The 13,580-nt window shown below is 41.6% G+C and overlaps 1 protein-coding gene across 3 annotated transcripts in view; it reads left to right on the plus strand.

Moving 5' to 3' along the window:
• Window positions 1-5,356: 5,356 nt before the first annotated feature.
• Window positions 5,357-13,580, plus strand: part of SEC24B (SEC24 homolog B, COPII coat complex component) — a 50,284-nt gene continuing 42,060 nt past the window's right edge. For 2 of the 3 annotated variants that reach the window (XM_017805902.1, XM_017805903.1), the window contains exons 1-2: window positions 5,792-5,949; window positions 10,650-11,357. In XM_017805902.1, the coding sequence (XP_017661391.1) occupies window positions 10,667-11,357 (691 nt within the window). In that variant the 5' untranslated portion in view covers window positions 5,792-5,949; window positions 10,650-10,666. Of the gene's footprint in view, window positions 5,503-5,791; window positions 5,950-10,649; window positions 11,358-13,580 lie in introns of those variants that run through there. The other variant, XM_017805901.1, reaches the window with a different exon arrangement.

Genomic DNA, 13,580 nt, shown 5'->3' on the forward strand with positions numbered 1-13,580 from the left:
TGCAGCATGTTCCTGTTTTAGAGGTAACAGCAAGCTTTGCTTTGGGGGCAAGCGGCACATCTGCAGCCACAGGGGGAAGAAGGGAGCTCCTGTGGTTTATATGAGTCATTGTTTTGTCTTAATGGAAAACCTATAAAATATCAAACTGCCAGAGAGTAAAGATGTTTCGGGGGTTTATTAGTTTTACAGGCCTTATAAAAATTACTGGAAAAACATAGAATTTTAATAGCTGAAAACTGAAAAGGTTTCATTCTCTTAAACTCAGCCTGTTTGGATCACAGCGACACTACACCTCAATAGCTGGGATGTGGCACATTAGCTGCATAAATTCCCCAGACTCACTCGTTTTTGTTTAGCTGTCCCCCAAGTTCACATGAAAGCTTGTGGCTAGACTTCCCCTTTGAACATAATTTCCTGAAAATATTTAGATCTCTGGATATAGCTGAGGTTCTTCCCTAGTCAGAGCTTGCTTGGTGATTTCTGAGTAGTGTTGTCATAGATTGAAGTTTGCAGCTGATGAAACCACTCAGGAATATTACAAGTCTAGATATAGATATATGTTTATCTACACTGTATACTCAAGAGGCCTACCAGGCATAATTGCCAATCAGGACTACCAATTTAAGTGAGAATTTAAGTCATATATCCGTATTTGAAGAGGTATCACAGAAATTACAGACTAGACTGTGAACAGAGATGATACCCATCATTGGGGGTTACAGAATGGAACAACTACTCTGACTTTCAGACACAGGGGCCATAATGATTAGCTATATCCAGCAATTATCAGCTGTAGCAGGTAGTAGAGCTCATTGCCTTTGTCCAAAGAAATCCCAGCCAGGTAGATCCTGCTGCTTTCTGAGCCTTTTCCATTACAGATATAAATACCCCCCCCCAAAAAAACCCAAACAAAACCCCAAACAAACAAAAAAACCAACCAAGGAAACAAACAAAACAAAACCACCCCACAAAAACAAACAAAACCAGCCAACCAAGCAAACAAACCCCCAACAACAACAACTAACCCAAAACAAGACAAAACCACAAAAAAACCCCAAAACAAACCAAAACAAACACCTCAAAACACAAAAAATAAGTACAGCTCAGTCTTTTGTACCCAGCCAGAATACATGCCAGGTGCTTCAGATGGGCAAAAGGAAGTCCTGCTCATCGCTGAGACACAAAACTTCTCTGGAGTTACCTGGATAATAAATAAACTACATGGAAAGTAAATCTACACTTGTGTGAGAAAGCTGCACGGTATCACAACTGATATCTTGTTCTCTGTTATGTATTAGAAGTTTGAAAGATTTTTATTTAAAGTGGAGCATGACTCCCCCGGGGCCTCTTCTACCAATTAGCCAGCTGCAAATGAAGTACAACATAGATCTCACCCAGTGGATGCAGGGATTTATCCTGCAGCCAGATGCAGAGGTCACCCAAGCAGAGGCACACTTTATAGTGACATCAAGAGTCTTGATTTGCCCTTCTCGTTCTGGAAAGCAATCACACTGCAGTGACTACAGGTAACTTACGCAAATACAATTATGTCAACACAACTGGAGACTTCTGATTGTGAAAACGTGAAGCCCCATTATTTTGCACCAAAATGGCTCAGTTCCTGATAGAAATGCAGGACAATAATTAGAAATTTATTAGTGAGCTAGGGTGACTCACAGCTGTATTTTGTTGATGGAGATTATAAAAGCACCTAATTTTGTCATTCTCCTTCTGAAATGTATGACAAAGTGGAAGAAGCTTGGCTTAGTTATGTTAAAGCTCAAAATTATTTCTTACTCAGTTTATAATGATTTGTTCTCAGACTTCTATCCTTGCAAAAATAACTTTTATCTTCTAGGTTTGGACATTTAATGCCTTTTTTATCATATTATGGGTAACAAGATGCATTTTCATATTTTGTTCTGCAAACTCAAATGGCAGAGGGGCTTTTTTTGCGTCATTGTTTCTTCCACCAGAGGTCAAAATAAATCTATTAGTAATTAGGCCTCATCAAGTGGCCAAAGAATTTATTACTCCTTAATAAGCTTGTTACTAGACTAAGTGGAAGCAATGGCCTAGGTGAGACAGCTCCTGTTATTTGTTGCATGGTAGCATTAATAACAGACATTAATACTCATTTCTTACTAATGCTTTCAAATTCATTATAAATGAGGAAAACAAAATTAATGGGTTTGAGTTTACAGTGGATTTCCATTAGAGGCTTGTGTTCTAACTGCCAACACATCTGGATTTCCTAGGAATTAATGGGTTTAACCACAGTGTCGTTGTTGTTTATGGAAAATAATTGATTAAGTTGTGTAAAAGGTTTTGTAAAAGCATTCAAAACAATGGGAAAATTCCCAGTTGCCTCCTCTTGCTTTTAGCACAATGATCTATAACTCCTTGTGCTTGATCATAAATTGATGTGTAATTTTCACAGATTGTGATATAGGATATATTTATAGACTCACAGTAAAAAGAATTAGAGAAACGAGACTTTGGAAAGGGAAAACCTTTGTCAAAACACAGATTCACGTGTTGCATGCTGTGATGAAATATAGTTGCAGTACACAGAAGCAGTTACACATCTTATAAAACAGCACTGAAAATGAAAAGACAAACCAACTTGTTGTCCATATTTCTGAATTATTTTGGTGTCATGCATTCATTTGTCACAAGTGTTTTGTGTGGGATGGAGAAGCATGGGTTACAAAGAAGGAAGAACAACTTTAAGAGCAGAATTTGTCAGCACAATATAGCCCTGGAAGGGATTTCAAGAGGTCACTTGCACCAAAGCTGGTTGACAGTCTGACTCTCAAAATGTTTGTGCAACCCCTGTTAAGACTCCTTCGATTATGGCAATGTCACACTGTTCCCATGTCACTTAGTCCTTTAGTATCTTAAGATAATGTTTACTTCTTAATAGCTCACCTGAACGTTGCTGCATTTTGAACCTATAATTTCTTGCCCTACCTTATTAGGTCATAAAGAAGAAACTATGTCTTTCAGATATGGATCTACAATCCATCAAAGGACTGATGGAGGCCTGCGCAAGACAACTCTACATAGTTTGATAGGCTGAGAAACTTCAAAATACAGTCAGTTCCTGCAGTACGAAAAGATGCCCTGCATGCTTTGTAATAACAGTAACAGTCAGAGCTGGACCATATGCTGAGCATACAGGCAAAGTAATTAAAAAAGTATTACAGCATTTAAGCATTACAGCAGACGTGTATAATAACTAGTAGGAAGAACAGCATCCAAACAGGGAAGGGACTGATCAAATTTATGTAACAAAGGTGATGCAGTGTTGTGGGACTTAGTGTTGACAATATGATTGCCAGTATATTATCCTGATTTCGACTTCTGTGCATAATTAATAAAATAACCTGAGCAATTAATTCAATCTTGAATAGCGTCTGAGTGAATGACAAGTGAATATAGGTGACAGAAACACGCACGCAGTCAAAATTAATATGGTTTAGTGTGTGATTGGCTATGGAAAGTGTTAAATTGAAGGGAGATCCTTTGTCAACAGTAGCCAGCAAGGGAGCATGTGCTGGTTTTAATTGGGAATAGAGTTAATTTTCTTCACAGTAGCTGGTATGGGTTATGTTTTGTATTTTTGTTAGAAAAAGTGTTGATAAAACAGGGATGTTTTCATTATTGCTGATCAGTGTTTATACAGTATCAAGGCCTGCCCTGCCTCTCATACAACCCCACCAGCGAGGGGGCTGGGGGTGCACAAGAAGTTAGGAGGGGACACAGCTGGGACAGCTGACCCCAATTCACCCAAGGGATATTCCATACCTTATGGAGTCATGCTCAGCATATAGAGATGGTGGGAGAAGAAGGAAGGGAGAGACGTTTGTCCCCTCCCCAAGTAGAAGCTTTCCTGGGGATGGCTGAACATCTGCCTGCCCATGGAAGTGGTGAAGGAGTTCTTTGTTTTGCTTTGCTTGTGTGAGCAGCTTTTGCTTTAACTATTAAACTGTCTTTATCTCAACCCATGAGTTTTCTCACTTTTACTATTCCAATTCTCTCCCCCATCCCACTGGGATGGGGTGGGGGGGAGTGAGCAAGGGGCTGCGTGATGCTTACTTGCTGGTTGGGGTTAAACCATGGCAAGGGCTCTCCAACGCTTGCCTTCCTGTTAAGAGAATATCTACTATATATTCTACACAGAAACTGAAAAGCCTTGCCTTATCTTGCCTCGCCCTTCCTTGTGAAGGCCTTTCTTCTCCTCATATATAGCATGTACCCACAGTGGAGAGGGAGAGAATACACAGCGTGCACTCCTAACACAGAAAGAAAAGCCTTGTCTCAGGCAATATATTTCTAAAATGGCATATATTACGTATACAGATAGAAAAGTCTAACTTAGGCAAAATGATGGGAGGTGTGTGTATTGTACATGTACATGTCTGTGCCCTGAGTCAGGGACATGGAGCGGCCTCACAAAATGGGTCAGTTTGGAAAGGATCACAGGAGGACACCTGGTCCAACCTCCCTGCTCAAGCAGGGTCATCCTAGAGCGCATTGTACAGGATTGCGCTCAGGGTCTTGAACATCTCCAGTGAGGGAGACTCCACAACCTCTCTGGGCAATCTGTTCCACAGTCACCTGCACAGTAATGAAATTCTTCCTCACATTCAGGTGGAAGTTCGTGTGCATAGTTTCTACCCATTGCCTCGTGTCCCATTGCTTGGCACCACCAAGAAGAGCCTGGCTCCATCCCTGTGGCACCTCACCTTTGTATTTATCCACACTGATGACGTCCCTTCTCAGTTGTCTCCTCTTCAGGCTAAACAGGCCCAACTCCCTCCATCTTTCCTTGAAAGAGAGATGCTCCAGTACCCCAGTCTTCCTCATCGCTCTCCACTGGACCCGCTCCCGGAGCTCCATGTCTCTCGTACTGAGGAGCCCAGAGCTGGACACAGCACTCCAGGTTCTGCCTCACCAGGGCTGAGCTGAGGGGCAGGATCACCTCCCTCTCCACACCCTCCCCCTGGCCTGTCCGCCCGCACCCGCAGGGTCGCTGCTGGGGCGTGCGGCCCCACCACCCGCAGACTAAGCGGGGCGGGCCCCGCCGCGCCGTTTCTCGCCGCCGCACAGGCGGGTCCCCGCAAGGAGCGGGCGCGGGGAGCCCGTCCCGGGGCCGGGCCTGGCCGGGCCGGGCTGTGCCGGGCGGGCCGCGGAGGCGCCGCCAGGGGGCGCTGTGGGCGGCGGCGCTCCGGGCCGCAGCGGCGCGCGCGGCGCTCGGGCCCTCCCGCGGCTCCCGGAGCCTCGCTCGGCGCCCGGCGGTGGATCGGGGCTCAGGAAGAGGAGGAGGAAGAGGAAGGGGAAGGGAAGCGGGACGGAGTGAAGAGGCGCCGCGAGGAGACATGTCCGCGCCCGCCGGGCTGCCGCCGCGGCCCGCCGCCGCCGCGTTTTCCCCGGCCGGGCCCGGCGGGTCCCGGGAGGCCGCGGCCCCCGCGGGCGGCGCTCCCCACTGCCACAACGGTGAGGGGCCGGCGGGGCGGGAGCGGCCCCGGGGAGAGCGGCGCTGCGCCCGCACGGGGGGAGGCTCCTAGGGGTGCCGGGGGGCTGCGCGCCCCTTCTTCCTCCCGGCGGGGCGGGAGGGGCCCGGACCCGGTGGATCCGGCCCGTAACGAAGCTCTTGGGATGAAAGGCAGCGAGACTCGCCGGGGCCGCTCGGGAAAGGCGCGTCCCCCTGCGGGGCCCGCGGCTGCGTGCGGGGAGAAGTCGGGAAGGCGCGGCCTCTCCCCGCCTCGCTACAGGGAGTCAGGAGAGGGGATCCGCGCTTCGCTCTCCTCGCGGGTTTGGATGTGCCCTGTGCCGTGGCGCCTGCTTTGTGGCGTTTCAGGAATGCTCTGGAGGCCAAGGCACCTCCAGGCCTCGGCGCTGGCTGTAGAGCGTGAGAACGGGCAGAAAATCGCGTTATTTTGGGTGAGAGTACTCGCTTCCTAGCTGTTTATGAACTTAAAAGTAGTAGGTGGGTAGGCGTTCACTCAACTGCATCCCGGAATTTGAGTTGAGCGAACAGCATTGGGCCAGTGAAATGTGGGTCACTGAAAAACAAAGGCAAAATAGTTTAAAGTCACAAAATACTGACTCGCATTTCAGAAGGAGAGGTAGTGAGACTGGCTGTGCTATGAATGAGAGTAATGAGGATACACTTCCTCATTTTTAAATTGGTGCACTATAAGATCAGTTCTTTATTAATACACCACCTTAAGTCTTCAAAATCCCTGCATGATCATCTTCTCCATGTAATGTTTGTTTGGTATCTAAATTTGGCCTCTTGTTTGCAACAGAGATCTAGCTCATACTGTTAAATCCTTTATTTTGTAGCTTGGCTGTATTCTGCACAGGTGTTTTTTCTGAACAGATCAGTGTGCAGGGTAAGGACCTACAGAATTTTTTACTCGTGAATTTTTCTCATCTCCAAAGGGGTAGCTAAGTGATAAGTACTTAAATGCCTATAAAGTAGGTGTTGGGGAGTTCGCTGAAGTGAATGAAAAGGAAGGTAATTAAACGGTAGATTTTAAGATACTAGTGCCCGGTTGTGTCCAAACTGGTAGTGTAATGCTGAGTTTTGTAAAAATGGTTCAGAAAATGCCAATTTATGAGGCTTTTAATCAAAAAACATACTGTTATCAGGATACAGCTACTACAGCATCAATAACCTGGAAGTGTGTTTTACAGAAACAAATAGAAGCTCACATACCTTCTCTTTGGGTTTTAAGCTTAACGAAACAGTAATTTTAAAGAGCCATCGTTACTGTTTGTTGTTTTAATTAATTAACCCCATGTTGCTGCTATTATTTTTAGAAACAGCTTGTATAAAACCAGAGAGTAGACATTTGTTTACTTCAAAACACTTTTTCTTTAATTCTGAGACATTTATACATTCTTCAGTAATAGTCTTGAATTTTTATTGTATAACTTTGGCTTCTGTGGTTTTAAGATGTCTTAGTGGTGTGTGTTTGATGATTTGTAGTCAATAACTGAATTTTTCATTTTGTGCCATTTGGCAATAGCATTCCATGGTGTGTCTGTCTTCTTGTAGTACTAATCTTCTGAAGTTATAACACAAGATTTGAGGGTTCTTTTTTTTTTTAATTACAATAGGGCAGGCAGTAGAGGGGAATAGTAACAGAAGAAGACTGTAGTAGAATTTTCCATTCTGTCTGATAGAAACTAAATTTCACAAAGAAGATTGTCATTGCTTTTGAAATTTAATTTTACATCATTATAATGGAGTTTAAGTCCAAAGTACTGAAGTGACTTGAGCTATTTCTGTGTTGGCTGAAGGAAAATACTAGTGCATCCTCTTGGATGTTTGAATGTTTAATTTCATAAAATGTGAATTTTTCATGTAAAGCCTTGTGTTTACTACAGTCTGATGAAAGAGGGTCTGCTTTTTGCAGAAAGCAAGTGACCTGTTTTACATACGGTGGTATTAAAAAGGATGTTTTGTTATTAGTAAGTTTTGCCTGGTTCAATGACCAAGTCCATTTGAGATCCTCGGAGACTTTAGGTTTAGTATAACTTAGATGTCTTGTTGGGTTTTTTAAGTTATCTTCTCGTGTGTACTTTATTATTTTTTCCTTCTCTCTTACAACATTCTCAGTTTGATCCTGTACTGAAATCTTTGACTTTGGATCTTTTGGATAGTTTCATTAAATTTAGTAAAGAGAATAGAGATGTGAAAGATAGGAAATCCCTGAATATTTTGTGGAAATGGGAAGCTGAGTGAATGAAGGAGTAGACATAATTCGGTGACTGAGCTGTTGGGATAGCTCAGCAGTGGCTGAATTTGCTGCTTTGTTTGCCGGCAGTTGACAAGGGACAGCGGTGCTGCCTCCTCTCCACCACTAAAGGACATGTGAGGAAGCTGTGGGAGCCTTCTCTGGAGGTGGATAAAGGGATGTTAAAAGTTTCAGAAAGCCAACAGGTGTTCTTGGATAGAAAGGAAGTTGGTGCTCTAGGACACATAGACTACATGCAGGTAGGGTATGAGGCAGATGGCTAAATTATTCAGCTGAGGGAATGTGTGGATGTAAAAACCAGGTATGACACTAGCAAGCAAAGATTTACTAATTCACATAGCAGTATAGCCATAGCACTGCTGCTTTTTTTGTGGGGATTTGGAGTTTTTTTGTGCGGTGGCTCTCCCCTCCCTTAAAAAATATTAAGGTTTTTGAGGTTCACCTGTTAATGTCAATGTAATTATACATTATAAGATTATATAAAGTATTCATTTGTCTGTAGCAGGAGAGGTTCACGGCTTTCGTTAAAGAGATGATGTTTTAGAAGTACACCTTCTGTATGCAGCTAAGTTTTTCAGCTTCTTTCATGGAGTTTTTTGAGATATTTGTCAGGTGTTTAGGGAAGAGGGTGGATTACCTGAGACGTCATGACGGATTGGGCAGTTAACCAGATTTCAAAATTATACTGAAGGTACATCCCTATTTCCAGTGTTGAAAACTGACCAATTATCTAATCATCATTAGTAGCTTCAGCTACTAATTGCAGTACAAAAATTACTTTCTGCTCACATTCTTTATAATCAAATGGACAAAAAACTCGCTTCAAATAAAGGGAGTAATCTATCATCTGTAATTGTAAAACTTGTTTCAAAGGACCAGCCGTTTGAAATCAGAAATATAATTTTTCAAATATTAGGCTCACCTGTCTTAGTGAGGTCTTTGTGGGATTTATGCTCGTGTGTGCTTTTAAATGTATAGGTATTTCTTCACTTAAAAGTGTGAATAAAAAGGACTCTGCATTCTAGATGCAGAGACTGATATCTTGTATTGATAATTCAATCTCTGCTTATTGTGTGTGTTGTTAAATGAGAGCTAGATACTGAAAGACTTTGCAGTAGATGATTTGACATGCAACCTCTTATTAGAAGTCAGGTGCTTCTAAACCAGTTTCTAAATTATACCTGCTCAGTTAGTTTATTCTGCATATTTTAGTAGAACAAATGCACAGACTCCTCAGATAAAATACCTTCTCTTGCCACCTTAATTGTCATAGCAGCTTAGAGCAGCAAGCCTTAACAGACATAAGTTGTGTATTTTTGAGTTTGCTCTTTTAGACGTTAAAAAAACAGGTCAAAAGTCAGGCAAAGTTCATGTAGCCGTTAATGACCCGCTCGCTCAAAATCATCCTTTCAAGGAGAAAAAACTAGGAGCTGTGTGGAGTAGCTCCCACTTTTTCAAGAAAAAGGTGAATCAGAAGCATAGCTACGTGCTCTCCTCAAAACTCTGAATGTAATTTTTTTTAAGCTCCTTATGCTTTCTCCCAAATGCCTCTCTGTGTTTTTTAGCCAGCAGTCCAAGTTACTGTTTTGCATTTTTTTAGTTCCTTTCTCTTTGCCCAACTTCCTGCATTGTCAATTATGAAAGGACGTTTTTAATTTTATCAGAAAGCAGTTTTGAGCAGTATGGTCCTTGCTTATAGGGGTCTGTTAACAAATTCATTATTAAAATTGCCTTGCAAGTTAATCATAGGACCTCTGGGTGTTACTTGGACAACAGTGATTTTTCAGAATTTCCAGACGGGAACAAATGCTTAAGGTTCGTAATCATTGTAAATATAAGGAGGTAGTCAACTATTCATTATTACCCCAACTGCTGTTTAATTTGTGAGTGGGCCAGTGCTGTGTTTGTGTTTTTATTGACCAAGGGGTGGGAAATAACACCGTAGTCATTCAGCTTGGTGTAAGCAATAAGGGTTGGTAATTTTCAGGAAGTAAGTTATCCAGACAAATGCATTTGTGGTTCACCAGAAAATAGAAATAGCGTTAAGAAAAGAATATGAGGAAGAACTTCCAGATTTACCATTGATCACTTGGCATGAGAAAATCAGCTTGGACATAGTTAACATTTGGTCTTTAGGAAACAGGCACTTACTTGACCCTTGCTGGACCAGTATGTAATTAACCTGTAATGTTGCAGAATTAGTTGTAGAGGTAACAGAGGTCAGTTTCTCTGATATCAACATCTCTTATGCCTGATGTAAGTATCAGGCAGTGAACTGAAATGACATGCTTTGTCAAATACTCTGTAGTTTCATAAAAATAACAGTCAGTTTTCCCAAAAGCATAATATGTAAGAACATAAAAGACAAATATAACTGCCCTGCAGCACTTAGTCTTGGTCACTATACTGAAGATTTGTAAGGAAGAATACCTCCATTGTTACTTATTTACATACTGGTTTGATTGCAGCTTTTCATTTTCCATATTCAGGGAGTTTCTTTAAGGCATACCCTTGTATTCGGACACTTAGAAATATCAGTTTGGTGCTTACTGTTGCCCACTATTTGTTTAAGTATTAACCTCCTAAAAATATTAAAAATACAAGCAGGAGGCAAACAATCTTGGCGTGGAAACCTCCTTTGCTAATGGAAGAAATCCATTCTACTGCTACTTCTGTGTGTGTTTGCAAATTATTTCAAATATTGTATCTGCATGCATTATACTTGGTTTGTTCTCTTGCTGCTGATGGGAACTGATCTCAAAAATAGTGACAGAAAACAAGGAGAAACCAATTGTTTGTTATTTCAAGTACAGAGTCCATTGGCACTACTAGCAGATGCACCTTTAATGCATGTGACATCTTCTCTTCTTTCAGGTCCTGTGCAGAGTCAGATGCAGTTTCCCCCTGGCTATGGCTCACATCCTCCAAACTACAGTGCGCCTTCAGGACACTATTCCCAAGTGCCCAATAAAGCTGCTGCTTCACATCTGGATCATCAGTATAGAGCCAGTTACTACCCTGGTTACTATTCAGCACCAGCACAAAATGTTATGACACCTTCTGTGGGTAGCACTGTGTTGAATGCACAGGGATCGCAACAGTTGTACAACAAAACTCCTCCCCATACAGGGGGGTCAAGTGACGGACCTGTTCAAGGAGCAATATCATCTGCATCTTACTTACATATGAGTGCTCAGCAGTCATACTCAGCATTTGATAATCACTACAGCACTTCTGTCAGCTCTTCGGTTGCATCTCAGGGATTTCCCCTTAATTCTGATCACTATGCCATGCCCGTGGTTTCTGGTGCCATGTATCCTAATGTTCCCTATCCTCCTGCGGCTGCTGGCAGTGCGTATGGGCAGACATTTACCTCTCAGAGTCTACCTACTGTTGGACAGTTCAAAGAGACAAATGCTTTTTCTAGCCAGAGTACATCTGTACCTCATTCACTTCAACAGCATGTTCCTGCGGGATATAATACAACTTTATCAACTATTTCATCTGCCCAGTCTGTTCAAGACAACCTCTGCAGGAATCTCCCTGGATCCGTTGCAAAAGTAAACAACCAAATAAAAACAGGTATTGTATTATTTGAAGGATAGTGAACTTCCAGATTTGTCTGGGAGACATCAGTAATCATGTGCTTTTGTTGACTTGTTCTTGTTCACAATGTGAAATTCTGTATTGTAATTTTGAGTTCTGTCCTTATTCATTCTTGAAGCTTTTCTGATTTGGTTGCCTCAGTCCTCACAATAGCAGCTACATGTTTCTATTGAGAGATACAGAATTTAGATAGATACACTATTTAGAGGATGCTTTTAGTTTATTGGTGTATTTTTCATGTGAGTGACCTTGGAAGGGAGTTTTTTCATGTAGTTGTGAATGAATGTATAATTTCTGAAATATGTCAGTTAATCACAAAGATACTTTTTTTCCTTTTCTGGCTAGATAATTTTTTTAAGTCATGATTTAAGTTGTTCCTTTAAATTTTGCCCAAGTGAACACACATGCATTTTTCGAAAAGTTCAGAAAAAAGTGGAACCCTACATGGGTTTGGAGGCAATTGTTTTTTTTTTTAATTAATATTTTTGATAAGCATTTGAACGAGGAAGTTGTAGCTGAGTGTCCTAAGCAACAACTTAATGGTATTAGTATGGATGAATAGAGAGATGCTGTAGAGAATGAAGTTGTGAAGGTGCCAGCTGAGGGCAAGTACATTCAACCCTTGCTTCTGTTTATAGGAAAACTTAGTACAAGTTCATGAGGTAGGTAGTACTTAGTAGGAAGCATGGAAAAGAACAGAGATGTGGGAGTGCCTCCACGTTGAAACATCTTGGTCTGCAGCTGAGAGAGCGAGAACACGTGCAGGAAGAATCTTGTTTTCTTTCTACACTGGGAATTTTCTGACTTGATGCAGTTTTGACTTCTATACTGTGCCAGACTATGGCTTGCTACTAAAAGAACTGTAGAACGTTTCCTTTTTGTGCTACATATTTCAGATTATAGTGTAACACTGAAATTGTTTTAGGAGTTCTTGTAGCTGAGGTTTTCTAAGACCAAGGACTTAGGAAAGAACATGGCCTTGATAATGGTAAAGCTTTGTCTGGGAAAGCAGTTAAGCTTGAATCAAGCTCATTCAATCCATAGCTGGAATTTGGCTTCAATATTACTTTCCCCTGCCCCAGACTAAGATGTAGAGTGTCATCCTTAGCTCAGTTTTATTACTTTGAATACTAGTAGATTTGAATTCCGTCTTGACGAGGGGCTCTGTCTGATTTTCTTCAATATTTTAAAACCATGAAACAAAATACGGATTAAAAAAGAAAAATAGGGAGCTCCTTGAAAAGCTTCTGAAGTTAGTGGCATTTCATGATTGAGCATAAAAATGAATTCTTTCAAGGACAGGAGATTTAAAACTCTGGCCAAAAAAATTGAATCTTTGAATGCAGAATCTGCAGCTGGACTTCACAGAATGCAGATATAATTCCAGAATAGTACAATTTGCAGTAGATATATGAAAACAACTTATTGTTTGTTCAAACTGTTAGTTTCATTTACAGAACTTTTTAATTTCAATGCTTATTAATTTTGTTTCCTTTGGAGGTGTTTTGAAATCCGTGATTTGTTCATAGCAATATTTTTCTTGAGGAGCAACTGTTTTAAAGGTGGAACAGTGGAGCTGATCAGACCATGAAGAGAAATATGAGCAATAGAGTCTTATTTCTGAACCACTCAGTGCTGCATTCGACTGGGTGATTGAGTTAGTGCATGGCCTCAAGAAAATGTAGTAATATTACACTTGAATTTCAAAGAATTAATGATAAAATTGGCTGTGTTAGTGGTGTGTAATGGATACACACTTTGCAGTTATGAAAATAAACACTGACCCACTGTTTGTTTTACTTCAATAACACTGCAGTATTCGGTTTGTTTGCCAGACCGTGGGCATCAATAGTTAAACCATGCTCAGACTCTTCCTGAGCTTGTAAAGCTGCTGATGCAAGCATGCCTGTGTGGACATAAAAGCTTGCACAGTGGACTGGATTGTGGAACTGATTTATCTGGAAAATAATTTTTTTTCTCTTCCCTCTGAATCCTGGTGCAACCTCAGCACACAAATGATTCTGTATTTACTGACTGTGAAAGAACAAGTAAAGATAGCAACTGATAGCTAGGCTGAAGGAAGAGCTGGGCAGGTTTATTACTACATTTTAAACGCTTGAAAATGTTTTAAACCATTTGTCTGTGGCTAAACAAACTGCCTCCCATGATACCTGACTTAAATATTTCCCAGCGCAGTCT

This window comes from Lepidothrix coronata, unplaced genomic scaffold (assembly GCF_001604755.1).
Source record: "Lepidothrix coronata isolate B3197 unplaced genomic scaffold, Lepidothrix_coronata-1.0 Scaffold13, whole genome shotgun sequence".
NCBI lineage: Eukaryota > Metazoa > Chordata > Aves > Passeriformes > Pipridae > Lepidothrix > Lepidothrix coronata.